General features: G+C 33.4%; 1 protein-coding gene across 1 annotated transcript; it reads right to left on the bottom strand.

The window, feature by feature from the left end:
* Positions 1 to 179: 179 nt before the first annotated feature.
* On the bottom strand, positions 180 to 1,130 carry LOC110099307 (histone H4-like). The gene has a single exon (XM_020826413.2). The coding sequence runs from the start codon at positions 827 to 829 to the stop codon at positions 518 to 520; it is 312 nt and encodes a 103-aa protein (XP_020682072.1). The 5' UTR covers positions 830 to 1,130; the 3' UTR covers positions 180 to 517.
* Between the last annotated feature and the right edge of the window lie 18,091 nt (positions 1,131 to 19,221).

Here is a 19,221-nt window from a genome sequence, read left to right on the forward strand (position 1 = left end):
TGTTGAATGATAAAAAAATGTTTAGTCTAGTTCAATGCCAAATCAGATAAGGTTATATTTTTGGATATTCATCTGTAAGAAAATTATATAGTGTTTAATAAAAGAATTTTAATAGTATAAGAATCTACATGTCAATTTTCATGAATCTGTTATCCATAGTCAATCTAGAGAATGGTGAGTTTCCCAAACTTGAAAAATTAGATATGCTCAAAAAGAAATTAGAAATACTATCTAGATAATGAATATCTAGTTATCCTAAAGATTAAAAAAATTGGAAATTCTTCTATCAACATCAATACAAGAAATGCATTTTTTTTTTTTGAGGAAACAAAATAGAAAATCTGAAATCCTCAAAAGGATATCATGCACTTCACAATACAGATTCATAGAACATAATACATTATCATTAAACGATGAAATCAGATTATGAGATAAAAACCCAAATATCTTAGTACATTAAAGAAGTAGAAAACTACACATCTGAATAACCCAAACCCCAAGCACAACCCCTAGCTGTTTACCCACCAAAGCCATAAAGAGAACCCCCCTGGCGCTTGAGTGCGTAGACTACGTCCATGGCTGTGACAGTCTTCCGGCGAGCATGCTCCGTATAGGTGACAGCATCACAGATAACATTCTCAAGAAAGATCTTCAGAATGCCACAAGTCTCCTCATAGATCAAACCACTGATCGGCTTCACGCCGCCACGCCTTGCCAACCGCCGGATCGCTGGCTTTGTTATTCCCTGGATGTTGTCTCGGAGAACTTTGCGGCGGCGCTTAGCACCGCCCTTTCCAAAACCCTTGCCTCCTTTTCCTCTGCCAGACATTTCGCTTGTTGTCGAAGAACTTTTCAGATACTGGGAGAAGAGAATCGTTGGTGTACTAGAAATCACTTAAACAAGAAGTTAGTGAGAAGAAGTTAGCGAGACTGCCTTTATATCGCTTAAGACCAACTACAGTTGAAAATGCTTTGGTAGTTGAATTTTGTGTTTTGGCAATGTATAAGAATGTAATCAATTTGCTCGTAATAATGTGTGAAGATTAGTCCTTAGACCATCTGATTGGAGTATAATTGAAACCGAATGAGTATTAAAAAATAAATTAAATGACTCTGAATTAATAGCTAGAAATAAGGCAAGACTAGCTACAAAAGGGTTTAATCAGATAGAAGTAATCGACTTTAAGAAAATTTTTGCACTTATATCTGTTCAGAAGTTATTAGACTAGTTATATTTACATGTTTTAGAGGTTTCAAGTTATATTAAATGGATGCTAAGAATGCTTTTGTGAATTTTGTAGTTTAATAACTACCTAGATTTGAAAGCTCAATATATTCTAATTATATACATAAGTTGGAAAAGGCATTATATGTACTGAAGCAGGCTGCAAGTGCCTAGAATGAAAAGCTTAACTCTTTTCTACTACAAAACTAGTTTGTTAAGGGAACAGTTGACATTACATTAGTTATAAATAAATCAAGTCAGATATTCTAATTGTGTAAATATATGTTGATGATACACTATTGAGAATTATGAATGAGATGCTATGTGAGAAATTTTCAAGTATCATGAGTCATGAATTTAAAATGTGCATGATAGATAAGTTGTCAGACTTCAATGTCAAACAAATACAAAATATAATGTTTTTCTCACAGACAAAATAAATAAAAGAATTAATTAAAAAATTTAATTTGGAACACTGTTAAAGTTCGAATGTCCCCATTAGCCCTACTACTAATTGGACAAACCTCAATGAAAATTATGTAGATCTAAAGAGGTACAGGGGAATAATATAGTCATTGTTGTATCTCGCCGCTAGTAATCCTAATATTATGTTTAAATGTATGTCTTTGTACACTCTTATAACCTATTTTAAAAGAATTACATCTCACTGTTGCTAAGAGAATTTTAAGGTATTTAATAGGGAGACATGTTAGAGATTTGGTATCATAGGAATAACACTTCATTTAATTTGGGTAGATACTTTGATTTAGATTTTCTATGATGTATTATAAATGGAAGAGTATAACATGTCAATTCATAAAAAAATTATTAATCTCAAGGTCTGCCGCTAGAGAGCAGAACTTAGTTGCACAGTCTTGAGCTGAAGTCGAATATTTAGTCATTGGAAGTAATGTTGCTCAAATCTCATATCTTAAGCAACAATTTTTAGATTTTGTTATTTATGTGAATATTATACCTATTATGTATGATAATACTAACTCTATTCAGCATTTAAGAACCAAATTTATTAACTTTTGCCATCATTTCATTAGAGATCATATGTCGTATGGTGTAGTCATTCAATTTATCGAAGCAAAAATCATGCGACAAATATCTTTGTGAAACGACATGGTCATGATAGGTTTAACACCCTTAGAACAAGACTTAGGATTATTGATATTGATGCCTAGACCTAGATGAAATCATACATGTTTTTGTTTCTTATTTTTTTGTTTATTTATTGAGTAATTTTTGTCTGCATGTGATTGTGTCATGTTTTATAGTTTAATATTATTGTTCTTATTGAATGCTTGTGTAATTATAGCCTAAGTCCTTATGATAATCTTGTTCTAAGTTGGTGGTTAAAATTTAAGCTTTCAACATAGCAAAATTAAGCCACGCCAAATATGGCAAGTGGATGCAACATCTTAGAAGGAATGATGGAAAAACAATCTTCCAAATCAATGTGTTTTTGGATTATAATCATAAATAATTTTAAAAGGTGTTTATGAGTTCTAGAAATACTATTGTTATGTGCAAAGTTAGAATAAGGTACACTGCAGGAAAACTCGTATTTTCGACAGCCTACATTCGTCAAAAAAGAGGAATTCCGCCATATATTTTGCATTTTCGATGGATTGGCGACAGTAAAACGAGCGTCATAAACATTGGTTCAGCGGAAGTTTTCCACCGGAGATACTTTCGATTGATTTTTGGCAGAATTGTGCAGCCAAATTCGTCGTTTGCGAATTGCTCTTCCCGGCGGTTTGTACGATGTACTGCCGGGAACAACCGACGGACATGTTCGACAGTGTATTCGCCGGAAACATGATACCGTTTCATCTTTGTTTATGGCAGATATTCCATTGGAAACCTGTACCAGAAATAAAAAAACAGCCCTTCCTCATGTTTTATACAGCACAACAATCCTACATAAACTATATACCCATATCATATTCATATTCAAACATTGAACATAAACACTAATGCTACATGCATGTAATAACATATTTGATCACAAAATGATATTGAACAATCACCAAACAATTTAAAAATAAACATAAAGTTTGCTGTACAATAAAAATGAATTATAAAATATACAAACATAGAAATAAAATATCCCACATAGAACTAAAATATCTAGTAATAACAAAAAAGTTCTAATTAGAATTTGTCTCATCATTCTCCTCCTATGCTGATGCTGACTGCTTTCCATTAAATTGTTCCCTTAATTTTTGCAACTCATCCAACAACTGACTTTATTGCATTTGCATATGCATCTACATCTGCATGTTAGCTTGTGATATTTTGACTTGATCTAGCTCTGCTTTAAGGGCGGCTACCTTTTGGCTATACAATGACTTCTGCTTGCTTTCTGAGAAGCTGGAGCCACTAGATGTCTGCCCCTCGTATGCGTAGGCTTACGAGCCTAAACCATAAACCTGGCCTTTCTGCATTCCACATACTGCTTGCGGCCAAGTGCAGTAGTTATAATAATCTGCTAATTACCCAGAAGTTCTCTCACCTGCTCCAGCCTGGCTCTCTTGAAGTTGTATATACTCTTCCTATAAAAGTTAACACATGATTAATCAATTTACACATGAAACATAAAATTTTAAACTTATATACTCACATAGACGTTCCTTGCTCGCTTGTCAATTCATTGCTGGTCCTGCTGCTTGTGGATGTGGTGGATATAAATAAGTGGGAGGGCCTCCATGAGAAGGTGGGTGTGGGGTAGTAAGGGTAGAGTGGAGTACTGTGCATGGAGTTTAGCAAAAGAAAGCGAGGGTCTAGTGAGAAAAACTGTAGACTACTAGTTAGAGTAGGTAAAGGCGGGTAAACGGTAGGAACGTTAACGGTAGTTCAATATGAGTCAAATTGACTAGTTTTGGTCATTTTATATAATTTCTTTAATTTATAATACTTTCTTTAATTTATATACATGATTAGGAAAATTAATGCTTTCAAAACCTGGTGGTTGTTCTACAAAAATATCTTGATCAATATATCCATTCAAAAATGCACTTTTGACATCCATTTAAAAAAGTTTAAAGTCTTTAAAACAAGCAAAGGAAACGAGTAATCTAATGGCTTCTAGTCTTGCTATGGGTGCAAAAGATTCTTCAAAGTCTATTCCATCTATTTGTGTGTACCCTTGTGCAACTAATCTAGCTTTATTTCTAATAATACTTTTTGAGTCATCTAGCTTATTTTTATAAACCCATTTAGTTCCAATTATATTTTGATCATGAGGTCTTATGACTAACTCCCAAACATCATTTCTTATAAATTGGTTAAGTTCCTCTTCCATAGCGATTATCCAAAATTTATCTTGTAAAGCTTTATCTATATTTTTAGGTTCAATTTCTGATAAGAATGCAGAATGTTCTACCTCATCCCTATGGTTTCTTCTAGTCTTAACACCTTGGGAAGGATCACCAATTATTAACTCTTTTGGATGATTTCTATTATATCTCCATTTTTTAGGTAATGAATCACACTCTTTTTCTTCCAAATTTATTTTCTTTATATTTTCAATATCATCATCATTCAAATCATTTCTTAATAAATCTATAGGATTTTCATCAAAAATTACATGAACAGATTCTTCAACAATTAATTTTCTCTTATTAAAAACTCTAAACGGTTTTCCAAAAATTGAATATCCTAAGAATATACTATCATCAGACTTACTATCAAATTTACCTAAGGGATCCTTATCATTATTTAAAATAAAACACTTACATCCAAAAACATGGAAATGACTAATCTTATGTTTCTTTCCAAAAAAATATTTCATAAGGGCTCTTTTCAAGAATTGGTCTTAAATAAACTCTATTTGTAACATAACATGCGGTGTTTATTGCTTCTGCCCAAAAATACTTTGGAAGTTTATATTCGTCTAACATTGATCATGTTAATTCTATTAAAGTGAGATTCTTTCTTTCAACAACACCATTTTATTGAGGAGTCCTAGGAGCGAAAAAATTATATCTAATTCAATTTTCATCACAATAATTTTCAAATGATTTATTTTCAAATTCTCCACCATGGTCTGTTTGAATTCTATAAATCAAATAACCTTGTTCTCTTTGAATATAATTAGCAAATTTTCTAAAATCATCAAATGCATTATGTTTATTAGCTAAGAATAATTCCCAAGAATATCTTGAATAATCATCTACAATAACAAATCCATAATTTTTCCACCTAAACTAGTTGTGTTAATTTGCTCAAATAAGTCCATGTGTAATAATTCTAAAGGTCTACTTGTAGAAACTATATTTTTACTCTTGAATGAACTTTTCATATGTTTACCATGAATGCATGCATCACATATAGAATCAAAATGAAAACTAATTTTTGGTAAACCAACAACTAAATCAAGTTTAGAAATTTTATTTAAAGTGTGGATATTGGCATGACATAGCCTTCTATGCCATAACCAAGCATCATCATTTGTAGATTTCATGCAAAGTAAATTCAAATTAACATCATTTCTATTCTCTAAATTAATCAAATAAAGATTTTTATGTCTATTTCCTATAAGCAAAATAGTTTCATTACTTATAATAATGCAATGTGAAGCATAAAATGAAACATTTAAACCTTTATCGTATAGTTGACTAATTGATATTAAGTTATGTTTTAAACCAGAAACAAAAAAGACTTTTTCTAAAGTAATAGAATTCTTACATATGGATCCAATGCCAATAACCTTTCCCTTTGCATTATCTCCATATGTGACATATCCTCCATCACTTGATTCTAATGTAGAGAATTTTGCTTTATCGCCCGTCATATGTCTTGAACATCCACTGTCCAAATACCACATGCCTTCATTTATTTTACTTTGAAGGCATTCTACAAAAGAAAATCAAAAGTTAACTTTTGGAACCCAAATATATTTGGGTCCACATTCCAAATGAGTAGTATGATATCTATTATATATGGTAGTGGAAGTGCTTGTATTTTTTGGAACCCATACAAAAGATGATTGTTTAGCATTTTGTGTTCTACGAGCTTAGCAATCAAATGAGGTATGTCCTTTGCTACCACAATAATTACACCAAATATTAGTGTTTGCATATGGCTTTGCATGATGTCCATGTGACATATAAGAAGAATTTTTATTTGATGTTGAACTTCTTGGAGCTTTATAATAAACATGTGATCTCATGCTTAAATTTAATTTTGCTTTTAATAGAATATTTTGTCTTTTAAGTTTACAAACAAGTAAAGAACGATCTAATAAAGAACTATTTTTCTTTTTCAAATCATCACATTCATTTTTTAAATCATTAAAATGTATATGCACTTTTTCTAAAACATTATATTTTCTTTTTAAATTTTTATATTCAATAACTAATTCATTAAAAGCATCATCTAATTCTTCATAAGAAATATCATTACATACCTCTTGAGAATCATGATCGGATTCTTCTCCTGCCATAAGGCAAATGTTCACCTCTTCATTTAATGAACTTGATTCATCTGAATCTGTGTTGGCCCATAGTGCCTTCTTTTTCTTTTTGAAATACATCTTTATTTCTTGTCACTCTTTCTCTCTACATCCATCTCTTTTTTCTTTGAATCAGTAAGATCTGAACAATTTCCTCTTATGTGTCCAGGCTTCTTGCAATGGTAACAAATAATCACTTCTCATGTAGGAAATTTCTTAGTTTGAAATTTATAATATTTGGATTTCTTATACCTTTGATTTTTCTTCCTTAGTAAGCTTCCAAGTCTTCTTGAAAGCATGGCCACCTCATCACTATCTTCATTAGATCTTGATGAACTAGGTTCATTATTGTCATCAATCTGCAAGGCAATAGTTTTACCTTTCTCTTTCTCTTTCATTGAAGATCCATCCAATTTATCCCTTTGAGCTATAACATGTTCATGTGCTATCAAAGAACCCAAAAAGCTGATCAAGTGGATAAGTAGATAAATCTTTAGCCTCATTAATTGCAGTTACTTTAGCATCCCATTCTTTGGGAAGGCATCTAAGAATCTTATAGACTAAGTCTTGATTCGTATATATTCTTCCAAGAAAATGTAATGTATTAATTTTTTTCATAAATCTTGTATACATATCAGAAATAGATTCAGAAGGAGACATACAAAATAATTCATATTCATGAACAAGTCTATTTATGTGAGCATCTCTAACCTCACTAGTACCTTCACAAGTTAATATTAATTTGTCCCAAATTTCTTTTGCTGAATTTAATATAGAAATTTTGATGTAATCATCAGGAAGAAGTGCACAATGCAAAGAATTACATGCCCTAGAATTTAACTCATCTAATTCTCTCTCTAATGTAGTCCATTCATCAAAAGGATTTTGAATTATAATTCTATTAATTTCTTTAGTGGGTGTATGATATTGGTGTGTAAGCATGTGCCACATACGAGAGTCTTGCCCTCTTAAGAATGTACTAATTCTTTTTTTTTAATAATCAAAAGGAACCTTATCTAATAATTGAGGATGATGAGTGGATTTTCTTCTGGGAGGTAAACGCTTAGGAAAACCTTGTGCCATTGCTTATAAGTGGATCTACTCTAGGATGTTAAGCCAAAATAAAAAGAGCAAGGCTCTAATACCAATTGTTGGATGACTATGGCACCCTAAGAGGGGGGGTGAATTAGGGTTTTTCAAATTTTTATTAAAAGAAGAAAATTAAAATAATTTTAAAGCAATTTTGGAAAGAGTAAGTAATCACACAATAATTCTTATAAAAAAATAAAAAAATAAATGCAAGGAATGAAAATAAGAGGCACAATATTTTTACGTGGTTTGGTCCGGATTCCAATCCGACCTACGTCCATGCTAGCCAACTCTCGGGTTAGAATTCACTAATCCTAGGTTTGCTTTGCAAACCTCACTTCTTTAAACAAAATAAGTTCTTTACAACCTAAGTACTCTCCTACACGGGCGAGTAGAACCCAATCTAATTATAATTAAAACTTCATTAAGCCAAATAGCTTAGATAAAGAAAATGAAAAATACAATTTGATATAAATAAGACAAGCTCAAATAATCTTGCAATAAAATATCCACAATATTTGAGGTGATCTTACAAACTAATTTTAATCACCTCTCTACTTGCAATTGAAATATTAAATTTGCTCACTTTAAGATAAATTTATATTTTATTTAAAATAAGAATAATATATGAAATAAAAATATATTCTCACTGATTTAAAATTTAAATCTTCAAATAAAATAAAATAAATTAGATTATAGATGTAAATCTATGCCACCTTAAAGAAGTAAAATACTTGATTTGTTAAACTTTATAGATTTAAAAGATATGAAACATTAAAGTTTAATATAAAATTTCCAATAAGTATTTCACCATTAAATAAATATTTTCAAGAAAGAAATATATGGTGAAAACTAAAAAGAATAGCAAGTAAAGATTTAGAGATGGAAAGCAAACTCAAGAACTCAAGAGAGATTACTCGGTTTTGTGTGTTGATGCTTTCCAACAATGATTTTGATCTCACAAAAGAAAAGAGCTATTGAAATAAATCAAGGCTTTTCCTCTCAAGATTTAGCATGTAAAGAGGAAAATAAGCATGGAAGAATTGCTAAAAAATTTCTTGTTTTTGGCAGCCCTTATAAGAGGAAGAAGAGAGGCATTTAAAGAGAAAGGGCAAGTAAAGACATATTTGAATAAAAATATTATTCTAATATATTTTCTATCGACTAATAATATTATATTTCATTAAGAATTCATTTATGTTACATATATATGACATTCAAATGGCTAGAAAATGGCTAGCCACATGGGAAGGTCAAAAAGTCATCATATACATCCAAAATTGGGCTAAAATGGCTAGTAGCAGATTTTATTTAAATCAGATAATGTTTGAAAATTCATTGTAAATTCAAATGAGTCATATAATATATCAATATTCATCTACAGAATCCAAACAATTCAATGCAATAAAAATTAGACCACGTTTCTGAGAGCATAATATTATATTTAGTAAAATAAACACTCATGCACATTTTTAAATTTTTAAGGATATATTAAATATTAATATAATAATATTATGGAATATATATAAAAGTAATCATTCATTAAGAAATAGATATGAAATAAGTCAGTTTAGAATAAATACAAAAAAAAACGTTTTGCCAAATAAGCTTATTACCTTTAATTTCTCTAATTAGATAACTCTCCATATTGATAACAATTAATCAATCAATGGAGAATATAAAATTTATTTATTAAAGAAATCTTATAGATTTCTATATCAAGATTAATATATAATTAATAGATATTTAGATTATGAGCAAATTAAATCATGCAGGTAATATTAATGGACCACTAATATACTCCTACGATAATGTAAAATCCTTTAAGTTGTCCATCTTGGTCCATCTTTATTTCAACATTTGATTGAACTTAAGTTGTGTAATGTAAATCCCATAAGTGATTACTATGCACATCATTACACCTAAAATACTTAGCAAACAAATTAGAGCATCGAAGCATATGTTTGTTATTATCAAAATCTATAAAATAAATCATGAGGTAGATAATATCTACAATAACCACATGAAATTACTCGATGAGTTTGATAACTTGAATAAAAATATTGAAAATTTAAAATCATCCTATGCTGAACTTGAAAAAGATTTAAAAAATTTTAAGGATGAATCAGAGAGCAAGATTTATAGATCAAATTATATAAATCAAATTTTGGAAGATATGAATTCATTTTACAAATTAACGATAGAAACTCTCGAGGATAATAGGATACCCCCTAAACATGAAGATTTCACTAATCTTATTTTGTATCCTAAATTTATGCAATCCCTAAATAGATAAATAAATAGTAGTAAACTTAGGAATCCTTTTCAAAAAGTCAAATGTAATAATTGTGGATTGATTGGACACATAGCTCAAACCTGTACTTTGAAGAAGAAAACTTATTTGGTGTGGAAACATAAGATGCATAAACCTAGACATATCATACATGCATCTCTTTATAAATTGCCAAAAGGAGAACCCAGACTTGTTTGGGTTCCCAAGTCTAACATTTGAAATTTTTGCAGCACACAAGATCTCATGAGAGCATATGGTACCTGGACAGCAGATGTTCAAAGCATATGACTGAAGATACTGTTCAATTCATATTGCTTGAAGCCAGAAGAGGAGGCAAGGTTACACTTGGAGATAACATCACAGGGAAGGTGATTGGGATAGGTATGATTGGAAATCTAAAAAAAAATTTATATTGAAAATGTGTTATTAGTAAAAGGCTTAAAGCATAATTTCTTAAGTATAAGCCAGCTTTGTGACAAAGGATATTGTGTAAAAAAATTTTCCTACTAGCTGCATTTTAAGCCTAAATGGAAATGATGTTTTGAATGGAAAAAGGGTAAACAATGTTTACATGCTATATTTGAATTGCATTCAAACTCCTACTACTTTTATTTAAAAACTATTTCTAATGAGTCATGGCTTTTGCATAGAAGACATTGTCATTCTAGCAAGAAAAATCTTAGGAGGATTACACAAAAGAACATAGTGAGAGGTATACTAAAACTAGATGTTACTAAGGACCACCTTTGTGATGCATGTCAATTAGAAAAGTAAGTGAAGTCATCTTTTCAATCCAATAAGGATCTTAGAACTAGTAAACCATTGGAGATTTTCATATAGATCTTTTTGGACCAGTTGGAACTGTAAGTCTAGGAGGGAAGGTATACGAATTTATGATTGTGGATGATTACTCAAGATTCACATGGGTTAGATTTCTATTTCATAAAAGTGAATCATTTCAGGAATTTAGAAATTTTTTGACTTGGATTCAAAGAAAACTTGGGTGTAAAATTATGACTATAGAAAGTGATTATGGAGGAGAATTTAAAAATGAAAAATTTGAGGATTTTTGTAAGGAGAAAGGAATTGATCAAAACTTTTCTGCACCTAGAACCCCTCAGCAGAATGTGGTAGTCGAAAGGTAAACAGAACATTAATAGAAGCCGCCTGAGCAATGTTGGCAGAATACTCACTTCCTAAATACTTTTGGGCTAAGGCGGTTAGCACTTCATATTATGTTCTTAATAGGGTGAATGTGAGATCTAAATTAAATAAAACACCCTATGAGTTGCTAAAAGAAAGAACACCTAATTTGTCTCATTTGCATGTTTTTGATTGCAAGGTGTTTATACATAACAATGGAAAATCTACCTTAGAAAAATTTGATCAAAAAATCAGATGAGTGAATTTTTGTTAGATACTCAAGTGTTGGAAAATCCTATATAGTATTCAATAAAAGAACTTTGGTAATTGAGGAAACAACACATGTTGTATTTGATGAATATGAAAATTTGGAAGAGCCAAATGTTGTAGAAGATGAGCTTGAGGATGACTCCCAAAAGATTGATAAAATAAATTTAAAAGAAAGTTTTGAAGAAAATATGGAAGAAAATTTGGAGATAAAAAACCCTTTGCCTAGAGATTTGAGATTTTCTAAAAAACCACCCAAATGAGTAGATAATTGGTGAACCTAGTGAGGGTGTAAGGACTAGGAATGGATTAAACAAAGAAGTTAATCATTCAGCCTTCATCTCAATAATAGAACCCACTAATATTGATCAAGCACTTTCAGATGAATTTTGGATTTTGGCCATGCAAGAAGAGTTAATTCAATTTATAAGAAATAAAGTTTGGAAATTAACTACAAGGCTAAAAGATCAAAGTGTAGTTGGAACTAAGTGGATATTCAAAAATAAAATGAATGACTCAGAAGTAGTCTAAAAGTTCGTTAGGGATGTTAAACCCTATAGAACTGGCCCAAGCTAACCAAGAGGGGGGTGAATTGGTATTTTAAAATTTCTTTTAACAAAGAAGAAAAAATTTCATAAACCAAAATCACACCACAAGAAAAACAAGCGTGGAAATTTAAAGTGCAGAAGCAAGAAATAAGAACACAGAAATTTATAGCGGTTCGATCAACTCGACCTACGTCCATTCCTCGGAGGCGCCCTCCGAGTATTGCACTACAATTGTGACTCTCCTTTAGCCCCCACAGCTAGGAGGAGAAGCCTTTATAAAGAACATCTTTTTGCCACCCCGGCAAGGTAGAGAACCTAACTCCTTTTGCTTCCTCCTGAAGCTGACAGAGAACCACAATCAGATGTTGTATCCTTACCTCTACCGACCATTCGACGGACGAGAATCTCTAGACGAAGAAGAAGCAGAGAGATCCTTGAAGCAACCCTTGTGAATCCCCTCACAAGCTCCCCCTCACAAGATCCTCTCTCCCTCTCTCTCTCTCTTTCTCTCCTCAAGGTCTTCTCAGGTCAAGAAAGCAGCAAAAGATTAGCAAAAATGTTTGAATAAGAGCTCTTAAATAGAAGAGCTTCAAAGGTGCTCATTAATTGTAAGTTACCGACAATATCTTCCAGGACGATATGGAAATCGTCCTAGCCGATAAGTATAAATCTCAAAATATCGGCCAGATCATCAACTGAATGCAAACTGGACGATTTAAAATTGGCTTGATCGTCCAGGATGATCTCACAATCGTCCAGGCCGATCAGTTCAAATCAGAGGAAAATCGTCCAGACCATCGCCTTGAATTAAAGTTGGCCGATATTTATCGTCCAGAAGTAACTATGGTTTTTGAATAGATCGGCCCTGCCGATCCTTAGATCGTCCAGGCCGTTCTGTTAATGAAGGCTACCTTAATTAAGAATTCCTGATAGAATTTCTATTTTAAGCTAGATCGTCCCGGACGATGTAAATATCGTCCTGGTCGATTTGAGTAAAAAGAGAATTTTTAAGTCTCTCAAGTGTGTGTGTAGGGTTACTTAGCATCAGTCTATTTGAACATTACAAATAGAATCAAGAAGAGAAAAAGCAAAGTACAGACTTACTCAATCCTAACCTACGCAATCTTGAACTGGATTCGTTTGTTCGTCCGATCTTCGATTCCTGAAAAGTTAGAAGTAACATGTAGTCCAAGAGAATCAATAGTGTTCGTCAATCATCAAAACATAAGTCATGAAAATAGATTTGTAACAATCTCCCGGTTTTTGATGATGGCAAACACAAGTAGGAAAATCTCAGTAGAAACAGCAGTTCATTAAAATTTCAAACTACAAGACAAACTATTAAAAATAGAAAACAGAAGACAAAGACTAGAAAAATGAGGGACCCTGATCATCAGATGAAGGTGGTGGAGGTGGCTGCTGAAAGTAGCTAGCTAGCGTAGTAAACTGAGCATTGAACCAGGCGATGTCCTGGTCATGCTGGTGGTGGTGGTGAGTAATGAAGCTATCAAATCGGGCTAAGTCCTCTATGCGGTGCTGCTCGTAGCAGTCCATGTCCTCAGAATGTTGCTGCTCCTGTGCAACAACGTAAGGGTCGAAACGGGTCTCCCATCGATTAAACCTCTCAACTAACTGGTCAAGCTGAGAGTGCTGGTGAAGAGGAGTAGGATCAGCAACAGGTGCGGGAGCGGGAGCCTCCTCCTCCTCAACCCCCCCGAGGTTCCTCATCTCCTGGGTGGAGACAAGTACTGTGAAGGATAGTGAAATAATTGTTTGAGTATACGAGAGTAGGAGGTTTGAAGGAGCAAGATATTGAAGTTGATATTTGGTTTCAAGGACAGACTATGAGATGTCCTAAAGCCAGATTGGGTTTCCTCTTATGACCTGGATCATGGATTGTAGTTAAATGATCAATGTACCAAAAAATTAAGTCAGCAGTATTAAATTCTCTATGAGCCATGATGTAAAAAGTAATCAGAGAAAGTAGAGGAGTGATGTCGATTCGGTCCCCGACTTTTGGAATTATGGAGGTGCGAAGGACATGTTGGATTGTCCTAGCATCTTTGACTAAAGAGCTAGTCTCTCCAACATGAAAATGTGCATTGGTCTTGCAAAGGAAATGATTTGTCGTGGACCAGTCAAAGTCAGGATCTGAAACAATTATGTGCAGCTTATCCCCGGTGGTGGATAGCTGTAAAGGTTTAACATAGTCCTGATATGTGATTTCGACCGGGCGTCGATTCACATAAGAGGTCAGGGCTGTGAAAGTAGGATTTATGCGAAGATTTGTGAAGAATTCATGAAGAAGCTCAGTATGAAAGGGGAAAGCTAGAGAAAGAATGAAACAAAGAGAAGTGTGAGCAAAGAGATCCATTACCGGATACGAAAGGTGGACAGGGTTGATGATTTTGAAGATAGTTATCACACATTCTTTATATCGATGGTAAGCAGCTTCATCTTCTGCCTCCCTGAAATGAGGGTTAATCCTAGCCCTCGAAGAACTCCCATAAGTTTGTCGGACTCGCTTCCCACCAGCCATAGCAAGAGACTAGTAAGAAAACACAAGAGAAGAGGAGATGTGAAGTGAAAAACATGGCTGGAATGGCCTGAATTTAAAGAAACGGCCATATCGTCCAGGTTGATCGTAGAATCATCCAGGACGATATGGTACAATTATTGCGTACAGACCTATTGGTCAAAAAGGCGATCCGATCGGCCAGGCCGATCAGATATCAGCCAGGCCGATTAGAGACAGGCAGTCGTCGCGAGGAGTCAAGCCAGACGACCGTTGAAAAGGCATATCGTCCGGGCCGATTAGGTGTATCATCCAGGATGATGCAAAATATTTGATCATACCGACCGAAGTTAAAACATTTTAAATCTGTGCCACGTGTATCATCTAGGACAAACAGTGGATCAGCCAGGATGATTGTCCAATAATGGATCATCTGGGACGATTTTAAAGATTTAAATATGCTAACACGTGGATCATCCAGGACGATCTAGTGTGTCGGCCAGGATGATAACCATAAAATGCATCGGCCAGAACAAAATATGTTATCGGCCAAGACTATCAACAGAGTTCGATCAGGTCGTCCAGGAATATAAATTATCATCCAGGAAGAAGAATTATAGCAAGCACAGAAAAGTTCAGCAAATGGAATTATGAAGAAAATTTATCCTATCGTCCAGGACGATATGAGAATCAGCCAGGATGATGTGACAAGAAATTTGAATCCAAGGAAAAAGTTGATGATCAAAGCCCACAAAGAGATAAAAGACTCACAATATAAGGCTAAAAAGAAAACCGAAGGAAAAAAATTTTGTTTTAGGTTAAACATTTTTTAATAGCAAAGTATCCATATGACAGATTTTTCAAACAATTCAATTTTAGAGATTCAAAAGATCAAAGAGTTAACAAGTCAAAATCTGAAAAAAGTAGAATATCCGATCTTGTTAATCCCTAGCTCGGACTTCTTTCAGGGCAGTAATCATCTTTTTAAAAATAAAAGGTCTAACTCAGAAAAACTTTACTAGGTAAAAAGAAGATTCAATCAATACTTGGTTACAAAAAAAATATCTTATAACTAATATACCAAAGTAATTTGTCTGAATCATGGAATTTGAAATCAAGCCTTTGAAAGCATCAAATAACCAATGAGTTCTCTAAGTTTTAAAAGTTTTGAAAAGAGAGAATAGCTTGCATTTAGTGGGCTCATTTTATGCCTCTTGTTACTTTGATTGGCTCTTTGAGCATCTTGATTTTTTTTAATACACTTTTGTGTATATAGATTTCTTTTCAATTTGGCGTCATTGGCCTTTTCCTTTTTAATTCTTGCAAGCTAAAAACTCTTTAACAAACCCTTTAAAAAAAGCCTTAGTTCTGAGTATACCCTCCAAATATTAGAGAATTGGAGCTCTCTCTCTAACATAGGGAAGAACAAGCCACAAAGAAAAATCATAATCATGTGATAAATGCAATGGTAAGATTTCAATTAACTTAAAAAATATATAAGAACTTTGGATATTATGCACAAGATAGATTTTTGTAGCAAGATAAAAAGATTCTTAGTTTCAAAAACTAGTTGTTAATATGAGATAGACTTTTGTCTAGAAAAGAAAATTATGTTACTAAAAGAGGTTAGAAGGAGGGAAACCATCAACGGTGTTTATCCCTTTGACCGATTTAGATATGATAATCAATGGCTTTAAATCTCCAAAATCGAAAAGCTTAAAAAACTAATCATTTAAAAAAACAAACATAAAAGCAAAGAGAAAATAAAACAATCTAAAACACCAAAAAGCTAGCACACAACAAAAATAACAAAAAACTAATTAAAAAATATTTCAAGAAATTACGAAGCAGCAAGTTTAAGCAATTATGAGTTGCGAGCCTCCATATGTCCAATTATCCTATGCTCCCACGAGATCTTTCGTGATAGCACCCCTGTAAAACTCAACAACAGTCAGATTTAGGAACCCAAACTGGTTTGGGTTCCTTCTCAAGAAAAGTAGAATATAATGCAGGTGTGGTATGCTGTGAATCATGTACCTTAGGTATCCATACCCAATGTGTACTACGGTGAATGGTTCAAGTGTGTGAGATGTGTCCTAGCATGCCACAAGAAAAACATCTAACTCCAGGAAAAGGGTTTCTTAAATGGTTTGAGTTATAATGTCTCTTCCTAGGTCTTGGCTTTTGATCAATAGTTGGCATCATCCAAGTTTTCTTAAGTGTAAACAATTCATTCTTAATCCTCAAGTTTGTATTTTTTAGAACATCATTCTCAACCCTCAAGCTTTTCTCTTTCTCTTTAGATTTCTTGAAATCAGATTGAAGAGAGGTGTGTGAAACTTTTAATGCTTCATTCTCATCAATTAATTTATAGTGCTTTTTGTTCGAATTATCAAATTCATCAAGAAGAGTCATGTGATTAGAATCAATCATTGAATGATCTTTAAGAATAACTTCATACTCTTTTTGTAAATTTACTAGTTCCAATTTTAAGTTAGCATGAGTCTTCTTAAGTTTTTTGTATGATGCATGGATTTTCTCATAAATCTCAAACAATTCATCATAGGTTGGTTTACATATCTCTTCCTCATCGCTTTGCTCAAGATGATCTTCCCCCATTAAGCACAGGTTTGTTTTCTCTTCCTCTGGTTCATTCTTAAAGGAATCCGTACCAGATTCTTCCCAGAATGCCTTTTAGACTCTCTTCTTGTCCTTCCTAAACTTGGGTTTCTCGTCACCCTTTTCTTTCTCTTTGCTCGAGTGATCTTGAAGTGTAGGACAATCGTCTTTCACATGTCCAGGCTTCCTACATTCATAACAAACAACATCAGAAGATCCTTTAGAATTTTTATGATCCTTACCTTCTCTCCAATGATGCTTTTGCTTCTTCCTTATAAAGCTTTTGAATTGCCTTGTGATGAATGCAACTTCATGGCTCTCAGACCTGGAAGAATCGGAGTCAGATTTGTGCGCCTTCAGTGCAACTGTTTTCTCCTTCTTCTTCTCACATACATCAAGGTTTCTTTGATTCACCCCTTGCTCGTAAGCAATGAATGAGCCAAGTAAGTTATTAATAAAATAAGTGTTTAAATCCTTAGATTCAATGATTGCAGTGATTTTAGCATCATATAACGAAGGAAAGCATCTCAAAATCTTGTTCACTTTTTCATAGTTTGAAAGTTATCTTCCTAATGCATGCACTGAAGTGACTATCTGTGTAAACCTAGTTTACATGTTAGAAACAGATTCAGATGGTTTCATACAAAAAAGTTCGTAGTCATGCAAGAGAACATTCAAACGAGATTGTTTAACTTCATTAGTGCCTTCATAAGTGATAAACAATTTATCCCAAATTTCTTTACCAGTTTTGCAAGTAGAAACATGCATGTAATCCTCATATTTTAAAGCACAGAAAACATAGTTCAAACATTTTGCATTTAATTGGACTAAATCTCTTTCATCAAAAGTCCATTCAGTAAAAGCAATTTCAATTTTAACAGCATTAATTTCACGAGAAGGTGGAGAATAACCTTTTTTTATAAGCATCCACATGCGATAATCAGTAGATTGTAAAAATGTTAACATGCGAGTTTTTTAGAAATCAAAAGGTAGGTTATCAAACATGGGAGGTCGGGTAATAGAATACCCTTCCGTAGTGTTACATTTCCCAAAGTTAGCCTTGGATCAAAATTCAAAAAGTTTTCAAACTAATTTTTATGAATCTCGCTCTGATACCACTTGAAAGTTCGTTAGGGATGTTAAGCCCTATAGAACTGTCCCAAGCTAACCAAAAGGGGGGTAAATTGGTATTTTAAAAATTCTTTTCACAAAGAAGAAAAAATCTCATAAACCAAAATCACACCACAAGAAAAATAAGCGTGGAAATTTAAAGTGCGGAAGAAAGAAACAAGAATACAAAAATTTATAATGGTTCGGTCAACTCGACCTACGTCCACTCCCCAGAGGCACCCTCCGAGTATTGCACTACAATCGTGACTCTCCTTTAGCCCCCACAGCTATGCGGAGAAACCTTTACAAAGAACCTCTTTTTGCTACCCTTGCGAGGCAGAGAACCTATCTCCTTTTGCTTCCTCCAAAAGCTGGCAGAGAACCACAATCAGATGCTGAATCCTTACCTCTACCAACCCTTCCACAGACGAGAAACTCTAGACAAAGAAGAAGTAGAACGATCCTTGAAGCAACCCTTGTGAATCCCCTCACAAGCTCCCCCTCACAAGATCCTATCTCTCCCTCTCTCTCTTTATCTACTCAAGGTCTTCTCAGGTCAAGGCAGCAGCAAAAGATTTGCAGAAATGTTTGAACAAGAGCTCTTAAATAGAAGAGCTTCAATGGAGCTCATTAATTGCAAGTTATCGACAATATTGTCCAGGACGATATGGAAATCGTCCTGGCCGATCAGTATAAATCTCAGAAGATCGGCCAGAGCATCACCCTGAATGTAAACTTGATGATTGAAAATTGGCTTGATCGTCCAAGATGATCTCACGATCTTCCAGGCCAATCAGTTCAAATCAGAGGAAAATCGTCCAGAGCATCGCCCTGAATTAAAACTGGCCAATATTTATCGTCCAGAAGTAACTAAGGTTTTTTAATAGATCGGCCCAGCTGATCCTTAGATCGTCCAGGCCGATATGATCGTATCAATCATCCTTAATT

Source organism: Dendrobium catenatum, unplaced genomic scaffold (assembly GCF_001605985.2).
Source record: "Dendrobium catenatum unplaced genomic scaffold, ASM160598v2 fragScaff_scaffold_249, whole genome shotgun sequence".
Taxonomy (NCBI): domain Eukaryota; kingdom Viridiplantae; phylum Streptophyta; class Magnoliopsida; order Asparagales; family Orchidaceae; genus Dendrobium; species Dendrobium catenatum.